Source organism: Sinocyclocheilus rhinocerous, unplaced genomic scaffold (genome assembly GCF_001515625.1).
Source record: "Sinocyclocheilus rhinocerous isolate Xijiao unplaced genomic scaffold, SAMN03320098_v1.1 scaffold35, whole genome shotgun sequence".
Taxonomy (NCBI): domain Eukaryota; kingdom Metazoa; phylum Chordata; class Actinopteri; order Cypriniformes; family Cyprinidae; genus Sinocyclocheilus; species Sinocyclocheilus rhinocerous.
The window spans coordinates 27,428-37,032 of NW_015661991.1; the positions used below are offsets into that span (position 1 = coordinate 27,428).

At 35.0% G+C, this 9,605-nt stretch overlaps 2 protein-coding genes across 2 annotated transcripts in view; both read right to left on the bottom strand.

Annotated features, from left to right (window-relative positions):
- Nucleotides 1-269: 269 nt before the first annotated feature.
- Nucleotides 270-6,815, bottom strand: LOC107727098 (FAS-associated death domain protein-like). The gene is made up of 2 exons (XM_016536863.1): nt 6,214-6,815; nt 270-966 (listed from the first exon to the last, which is right to left on the bottom strand). The coding sequence occupies exons 1-2, from the start codon at nt 6,518-6,520 to the stop codon at nt 695-697; spliced, it is 579 nt and encodes a 192-aa protein (XP_016392349.1). The 5' UTR covers nt 6,521-6,815; the 3' UTR covers nt 270-694.
- A 566-nt stretch (nt 6,816-7,381) lies between these two features.
- ano1a (anoctamin 1, calcium activated chloride channel a) overlaps nt 7,382-9,605 on the bottom strand; it is a 36,564-nt gene continuing 34,340 nt past the window's right edge. Inside the window, exon 25 of the mRNA XM_016536838.1 lies at nt 7,382-9,079. Within this exon, the coding sequence (XP_016392324.1) occupies nt 8,882-9,079 (198 nt within the window). The 3' untranslated portion in view covers nt 7,382-8,881. The remainder of the gene's footprint in view (nt 9,080-9,605) is intronic.

Here is a 9,605-nt window from a genome sequence, read left to right on the forward strand (position 1 = left end):
CAACCTGTACAACCGGTGTGGGACAAATTTGAGACGAGTCAAAATAAACCGTTCCCAAATAATGCAATCTCCAGAAATCTTTCTGCTGGAGCCGAGACATGTCAGGGGACTCCATGCTGAAACATGTTGAACACATGCCTCTCTGTGAAGCAGTTTGAGAGTGAAAACTGAACTCTTCCGAGTAATAAACTTGTCTTTTTGTGCAGTATTTAAATCTTGGGATTTAGCATTTCTATACTATGAAATATAGAATAAGAAAAAGTTATGGCTCAAAATGTGCTTTATTAAACAGTAGAAATGCCTGTTATGAGGTACAGCGTTCAATCACATATCACTGTCCCTTTATTCCTTTGTAAGTATCATACATCCTTAGACAAACAGAAGAACAGTGTTGTTTTAGGAGTATGTTCAGTAAAAACGGAAAAATCCTTATGTTTTGCAAAGGCAAAGGTGATTGAGAACAATACGTATAGGACACTTATTCAATATATTTCATTTTCATGCCCTGCATTATCATTACAAATGTAAAATATATTATCTAACATTTCCTCCAATCAATATTTAACAAGGCTGTGTACAATTAATTCCGAAAGATCTGTAAACACAATTTAATTCAGTTCATTTGCTCTTCAAAAAGAAATTCACATTATTAATCCCAGAGTTCTGATGTTTTATAATAGAACGGTGGTGATTTTCAATGTGCACCGAGCTCTTTCTCCACAAGATCAGCAGTGAGGTTCTGTCTGCAGTCCCGCAGAGCTTTGATGAGATCCTCCACTCTGGCGTCTTCTCTCCTCCTCTTCATCCACTGTCTGATGAGCTCCCTCACCTGCTCCTCCAGGTCCCGGCTGTGCTTCTCCTGTATGCCATCCAGCTGAGTGTCCTGAAGTCCAAGCTTTCTTCCAACTTGACGCCACTTTCTACCCAAACGTTCAACAATTACTTCAGTTGCAATATTTATTTTTTCTATAAAAAAAAGAGAGAGAGAGATGGAAAGCATTTGAATTTGATTAGAATCTGAATAAAACTCTTGTAGAATGAAAACCTTTGAGTGGTTCTTTGCAGGGCAGATTTGGATTGTTTAGTCACTGCATTTGGACACTAAAGTAACAATGGAGTTCACTGCATAAAAAACCAAGCAGCATTGTAAACAAATGATACAAGACCTTTTCTCAGAACTAGCCTCGCTGTAGTTCATCTTTCTTTAAAATAAATGCCACTTTGGTTTCATATAGTGTTACTGAATGTGATGACATTTGTATACTTTGTACTAGTGGTCGACCGATATTGTTTTTTTTTGACAGCCGATGCCGATATCTTGAAAAGCAGGGTGGCCGATATAATTTTATTTATTTTAATTCATATTTAAGAAATTTGAAATCATTTTGAAAATGGATTAAAAATAAATGTGTTAAATAAACATACTTTAGATGACAAAGTATTTTTCACAAATAAATATTTAATAAAAAATATAATTAAAAGTAAACACTAACCAACAGGGCACTCAGTATTCTGGGAAGTTTGTGAGCATTGGGAATCATATTTTTTCAAATAAAGCCAAGGTAACACTCATTTTACATACAGCACACAGTGAAAATTACAAAAAGAGAGAGAGAGATGGAAAGCATTTGAATTTGATTAGAATCTGAATAAAACTCTTGTAGAATGAAAACCTTTGAGTGGTTCTTTGCAGGGCAGATTTGGATTGTTTAGTCACTGCATTTGGACACTAAAGTAACAATGGAGTTCACTTCATAAAAAACCAAGCAGCATTGTAAACAAATGATACAAGACCTTTTCTCAGAACTAGCCTCGCTGTAGTTCATCTTTCTTTAAAATAAATGCCACTTTGGTTTCATATAGTGTTACTGAATGTGATGACATTTGTATACTTTGTACTAGTGGTCGACCGATATTGTTTTTTTTTGACAGCCGATGCCGATATCTTGAAAAGCAGGGTGGCCGATATAATTTTATTTATTTTAATTCATATTTAAGAAATTTGAAATCATTTTGAAAATGGATTAAAAATAAATGTGTTAAATAAACATACTTTAGATGACAAAGTATTTTTCACAAATAAATATTTAATAAAAAATATAATTAAAAGTAAACACTGTAACCAACAGGGCACTCAGTATTCTGGGAAGTTTGTGAGCATTGGGAATCATATTTTTTCAAATAAAGCCAAGGTAACACTTATTTTACATACAGCACACAGTGGAAATGACATAAATATGGCAGTGGGCGAATGCATAAAGCGCAGCATAATTTGAAATCACGAGTTTAAAGTTTGTCGATCGCGTGTCTCCAGTGAAGCTGAACTTTCCTCCTGTTTGCATCCAATTCGCACGGACCGACCGTCACGCAGAGAACACGCGATCATGCAGGATAAATGCACACTTCACAAGATCTCCCAACTGGATCCGACTAAGTTTGAAAGGTTTGAAAAATTAAATGTTCATTAGTCATTCAAAGATTTGTTTAAATGATATAAATCCGTATTTGCTGAATGCTAACGGCAAACAAGAAAGTATTATAATGTTTGCCTTTAATAATATTAAAGCAATCGTTATAATACTTTTTTGTATACATTTTAATTCCTTTGTTTAACCGTTCTATCTGATTATTAGACAGACTTCTAAGTTCTATCCGTATTAGACAGAACTGTTAACGACAACAGCGAAGAGCGAACAAGAGGGAGAATGTGCTGCCATTCTCAGCGCCATCAAAATAAAAGTCCCGCCATGAACGCATCGGCCAAACAGGAAAACTTATCGGCCGATTCCGATATTTAAAAAATGCCAAATATCGGCCGTTATATCGGCCTTGCCGATATATCGGTTGACCACTACTTTGTACAACTGTAAGGTTACATTTACAAGGGAATGTTATACTAAAATGGAAAACGTTTTTCCTTTGTGTTTTTGAAAAGTTTCGCATACAGACGACAACACTGTTAAAACGATCCTCGTTCACACGGATGCACAAAAACGACCAAAACCACTGTATTATGCATGCCAGGCCAGTAGCTGGCGATGTCACTTTGTAAAGAAACACTCCACACCGGCACACATACCTATATACAGGTGCATCTCAATAAATTAGAATGTCGTGGAAAAGTTCATTTATTTCAGTAATTCGACTTAAAACTACTTCAGTCTGTGTGCATTGAAATAATTTAATACACGAGTTTCACAATTTGAGTTGAATTACTGAAATAAATGAACTTTTCGATGACATTCTAATTTATTGAGATGCACCTGTAGACTGATCTCGTAACACGCATTTTTGTAGTTTACATGGAGACAATAACAGTATCATTTTCCAAAACTTGCACTTTTCATAGGTTTGCGTTTTCCAGTCCCCCAAAACGCAGATGTCGTTTAAATGAAGGACCAAAAATGGGCGTTTTCTGGTTTTAGTTGAAAACGGTGTCGTGTAAGCACCCCCTGGCCTGAGATTCTAGATACTTTTTGGGGGAAATACTGATCAACATAATCAGCATTATTTGACCGCTATGACATCAAAGGCTGATTACTGTGTGCATCACCAAATAACAATGTCTTACCTCCTATTTGTTACATTTTTCACAATACAGTTTTTAAATTTTTAAATCATTTAGTGATTAGTGGGTAAAATGACTTCATTTAACTAGTTTTGTGTACATCTTTAACCCTGTAATGTCTGACATATGACAAAAAAAAAGTAACTTTTTTTTTTTTACAAAATATGAAAGAAAATGAAAAAATGGCTTTTATGGCCCATATAGTTTGATATAACGAGAATACTTAAAGCTGAAAAAAGTCCCATACTAAACAAAAATATGCTATTTGGTGTAGATGTTGTTATTCATAGGGCCAAAAAGTAAGACAAAATTCTCATAGATTCTAATGTAAATCTAATTTTTTTTTTTTTAGATTTTTAGATTCTATTTTTTTTAATAGAATTTATATTCTATATTCTAAGTATATAGAATATAAATTCTATATACTTTTATAGAATTACTTTCTATAAAAGTATACCAGACTACTTGCATAAAATGCATATACAGCAAATATCAGTTGTCACTCGGTATCTCCCAATGATATTGTCTTAGTAAGATGATATTTAAATGCTTATTTTTATGATCAAAGCTCTGTAGTTTTTATTGTGGGGGCAAAATACACTGAACAAAATTATAATTATAATTATATATTTTTTGTACATAACTTAGGATAATCATTTTTATATTGCATTGCATTATATACACTGAACAAAATTATAAACGCAACACTTTTGTTTTTGCCCCCATTTTTCATGAGCTGAACTCAAAGATCTAAGACTTTTTCTATGTACACAAAAGGCCTATTTCTCTCAAATATTGTTCACAAATCTGTCTAAATCTGTGTTAGTGAGCATTCAGGAGTGACTGAAAAAGAACGGATGAGATACAGTAAAGTCGGTAATGTAGGCTACTGTTTTAGGCATGATGCATATATATATATATATATAGCGCTTTCATTGAATTGCTGCACACCAAACGCCTTTCACTCTTATGAGGGGATCTCTCTTCACCCACCACGCTATTACAAGAGAAAGGTATTGATAATCACAACATGTTGGACGTGATCCTTATGTTATAAAGAGAAGCGATTTTTAAACTAAATTGAAATACTTGCCTGCCATTACATCATATGACCCCTTTAACATGTTTTTTCAAAAAAATTGTTTGTTTCGATAAGTAAACCAGCTTCAGTCCAATAAATGTTAATCTTATTAACAATATAATTCTGATTTTTACTTTATAAAAATCAGTAAATATTTTACAGCAAAAAGACATGTACCTCAACCTAAAGGCCTTTTACTTACTAAACAAGTATATACTATCAATCAGCCGACAGAAAGCATGTAGTAGACTGTGTACAACAGGTTTTTCAACAAAGTTATGATTAGCTGCGTTGATAGTTTAAAGCAGTGTTTCCCAACCCTGGTCCTAAAGGCACCCCAACAATGCACATTTTGCATGTCTCCTTTCTCTGACACACCAATTTCAGATCTTGAAGTCTCTACTAATGAGCTGATGACCTGAATCAGGTGTGTTTGATTAAGGAGACATGCAAAACGTGCAGTGTTGGGGTGCCTCCAGGACCAGGGTTGGGAACCACTGGTTTAAAGGCCTTAGAAATTCGTACCTGCATATGAAACAGGCTTAATAGTATTATTATTATTATTATGAGACCATAAATTATAATTAACACCATAATTAGAATCAAGAGAGGAAAAAATAAGCAATTTGTTACCATTTATGTAATAGAAGAATGGAACATTTTGGGATAGTAAGTATATTGAGTATCTAACAAACAAATATTAGTGAAAAAAAGATACAAGTTAGGCTACTATTGTATTACAGAATAGTGCTTTAAAAAGTATTACTAAAATACAAGTTCGTGTAAAGGAATAAATGTTAAAACATGTTAAATGTTAAACCGGCTTGCTAGCTTGCGTTTCACATATTAGTGATAAGACGAAAGAGCCAGCTCCACAGAGTTAAACATCGCCTCAGAGACACAGCGGTACAAAACCACAGAATACATTTTTTAAAAACCATAGAAACTATACCTCAACCTGCTCCAAGTCATCGTTTCACTTACAAATAAGAGACATTTAGAGTGTAGAGCAAAAATATCGATATGCAGCTGTAATTAACACCATAATTAGAATCAAGAGAGGAAAAAATAAGCAATTTGTTACCATTTATGTAATAGAAGAATGGAACATTTTGGGATAGTAAGTATATTGAGTATCTAACAAACAAATATTAGTGAAAAAAAGATACAAGTTAGGCTACTATTGTATTACAGACAGAATAGTTAAAAAGTATTACTAAAATACAAGTTCGTGTAAAGGAATAAATGTTAAAACATGTTAAATGTTAAACCGGCTTGCTAGCTTGCGTTTCACATATTAGTGACAAGACGAAAGAGCCAGCTCTACAGAGTAAACATCGCCTCAGAGACACAGCGGTACAAAACCACAGAATACATTTTTTAAAAACCATAGAAACTATACCTCAACCTGCTCCAAGTCATCGTTTCACTTACAAATAAGAGACATTTAGAGTGTAGAGCAAAAATATCGATATGCAGCTGCCTTATGATCCACTTTTTGCTGTCAGTGAACAGCCTCAGTGTGACATGAAACGCAAGTGTTGTTCAGTAAAAGTATACAAACCTCGCTCTTTTGCGTCTGGTAACGTTACATCAGGAGGGCTTCCTGTCGCTCCTCTCTCGTACTCATCTATTATGTTCAGTAGAACTGTCTGGCCGATCTGGTTTAGATGTTTTCGCAGAAGCTCAGTGTTATCAGGTGCAATTGCAGCTCTTTCGATCAAGCACTCGAAAAGATCAATCCCCTTATTGACTTTCTCAAGCTTTTTCTTCCCGACTTCTTGGCACAAAAACTTTAGACTTCTCACATTGTCTTCAGTAAGTTTATCAGAGATCGCTAGTAACATGGTTCTAAATCTGCTGTTATCCATGATGTGTTTGAATGCTAACACAAATACAGCACTACCGCATCCCCCGCTTTCGCTTTCAGCTCTGGCTCTCTCACGTTAGCAAAGCATCGTGAAAACCCCCTCCCTTGTGTCCTAAAACTAACCCAGCTCCACTGCTTTGGCAGGTCAGCTAGAAACCAATAATGACACCCGCCAACAACTTTTCGTAATAATGAATCGACGTATTCCTTACTAGCGGTGTCCGACTCGTGGGCGAATTGTTCTTTTGAGTCGATTGTTTGTAATGTTCCCAGTTCACGAATCAGGTCTGATTCATTTGTGAACCGGACTGAGCGAGTCTGAGAGCGGTTCTCGAGTCAAAAACTCTCTGATTTGTAGACGTTAGAGGTTCAAAGTTCTAAAAGTAGTACCAAAATGATTGTAAGAATTCAGAACAAAACCGCCTTTTATTCGTATTTTCTGAAAACTAATGATTTGAGCTGTTGAACAAGTTCATTTGGACTGAGCCGGGGAAAAAATATCGTAATAGCCGAACAGCAGGAACATTGGACTGTGCTATGATTGTATGACCAACACACACATACGAAACTGAGGTGTTTTTTTTAATAAGTAGCTTTAAAACACACGCGCATTTTTTCCAGAGATGTAAATGATTCAACTGATGACTGATTCAAAAGAATCGATTCGAAAAATTAATCGAATTTTGCGACACTGAGGGAGGGAACTGAAATTACCTACTTCCCATTATATCGCTCCTCCTTCTTTATATTTAACCCAAAGGGGAGCACTCTGTGGACACAAGCAGCAAATATGAATTCAGTGAGTTTCATCTCCAAACAACAGGTGATTGGTCTACAAGAGTCAATAAATGTAGGCTATACATACCAAATGTATGACATATTTATTTTAGAAACATAATTCAAAAGCCAAAGTACAGTCATAATAACCTCCCATTAGCAGTTTGAGACACTGAAACTCCACAATGACATAAGACATTTAAAGGTTTCTTTCACAGAGGTAAACAGTATGTGTATGATGTAACAGTCTAAAAATGGGTTTACATTGTAGCCTACATTTATAGTAGAACTAAGGCCTTTTGGGGGTGCATGTATATTTTAAAAAAAAGAGAAAAAAATTAAGGAAATACAGAGTTTTGTGTAATAATTACAGTTTATCAAAAAAAGGGAAAAAGAAAAAAAAAACATTGCCATATTTCCAAACAGTATATCTTAAGACTGAATTCATATTTTATATTAATATTATATTAATTTTAATTAAAACCACTCTTTTATTTGTCACAATTTCTATGAATGGAAGACACATGCAACATACCAAGATATAGCCTATTGTTTCCATCATCGTTGGAACATCACAAATCAAGACGAGAGAGAAAACAATCAGATAAGCAGACACAAATCTCTGTCCATATGACATTTTCATGAATATTAAGGCCTCTTGAACGTCATGGGTTTATATACAGCGTACCCTTTCTCAGCACAGCTTGATAGCATTTTCAGACGCACTACCTAAAAACCAAGCACTTGCATGCTGCCAAAAATCCCCGAGATCAATCGACATCCTGTAAAAAGCACTCCACCGCATATAATAGAAATTCTAGAATACTAAAAAAAGACCAAGATTGAGGATTGTAGTTATTTTGATTAATTTGCAGGGTTTTATGTCTATATTTTATATATAGACAGCTAAAGGCTAAACAGACACAATCATTACCATGATAGAACAGAACTACTTAGTGCCTAAAAAGGAAACAGCATGATATTGATAGCTACTAATTCACTTGACCAGAAATATTCTGAATGAAATGTCTAATATTAAATAATTTAAAAAGCACTTTAAACGAGTTGGTTCAGTTCAGTCCTATCCTATCGATATCGAAAACATAAATGTTACATTTTCAGGTTAAAATTCATATAAAAGCATTGTAGTTTCAAATAAAATGCTCATTAGCTGTCTATTAATGCTAAAGCAGCGATGCTTCACAAAACTACATACAATATTCATCAGTCAACAGATAAAACGATACAAACCCTACAGCCCTCTTTCCAAACACACCTACCTGCAGAAATTGCATATAGCTGATAGAAAAAGATCCAAGAGAGTGCTTAATTCAGTAACAGACAAAAGAAAAAAAGAAATCTTTTTCTTGTTGGAACTTTTTTCTGGTATACTAATGAGGCGGCAGTCAGTTAACAATCTTTGTAACAGCATTGATCCTTACAGCAGTGGTCCTCCAGGACAGGCCAGTCCACTACAGGCTTTCCGTTCTGTTTGAGCAGGACACAGAGCTGAGTGAGGAACAGGCCCTGGAATGGACCGTATTACTGCTTACCTCGCAGCACTGGGATCAGAGCGAGCGCTGGGCTAAGCTTGTGAGCTGGGACGCGAGCGCAGAGGCTGGGGGCTTGGGTCACCGATGGTATTCCTGTACTTCTTGCCCCGTTCCTCTTTCATGAACAACTCAACGATGAGGTTCCTCTCCTTGTGTATCTGAATGCTGATGTCCTTGGGAATGTCTGGGATCAGCCAATCCACAAAGTCACTCATCAGCATTACCACATTCTGTACAGAGAGACAGGAGAGAAGTGACATTTGTGTTAAAGTGACTCTCATGGAAACTGTCAAATTATTAAAAAAAGAAGAAAAAAAAAAAAACTGGGAAAATAATATTTAAAAAATAAAAGTTAAAAAAAAATGCCTTCAATTTTGTTCATTTATTTATTTTTTGATAATGACATTATTTTCATCACAATTAGGTATATTTACTGTAATCATAAAAGAATAATACTATTACATTGTAAAGTGCCTTTATAAGTATATCAAGGTCAAGATGTTATTGCTGTTAAAACAACTAAAACTATTAAACTTAACTTAAAGGGGTCATATGATGCGATTTCAAGTTTTCTTTTCTCTTTGGAGTGTATACAGGCTATGATGCTGACAAATAATGCTGACAAATAATGCTGACTCACAGCCTGTAAGTACGTTTTCATATTTAAAGAATTTGCCACTGACGATTCAAATGCGAGTTTTGAGCAGTGTAGAGTAGCGCTTGTTGTTTGTCGTTTCTCCGATCACAAATGCAAAC

What these genes read in the sequence shown, in the direction of transcription:
- LOC107727098 (XM_016536863.1), bottom strand. Translation starts at nt 6,520, where the DNA reads ATGGATAACAGCAGATTTAGAACCATGTTACTAGCGATCTCTGATAAA. An exon ending in ACCAGACGCAAAAGAGCGAG is followed by an intron (nt 967 to 6,213) that starts GTTTGTATACTT and finishes TTTTTTTTATAG; the next exon opens with AAAAAATAAATATTGCAACT.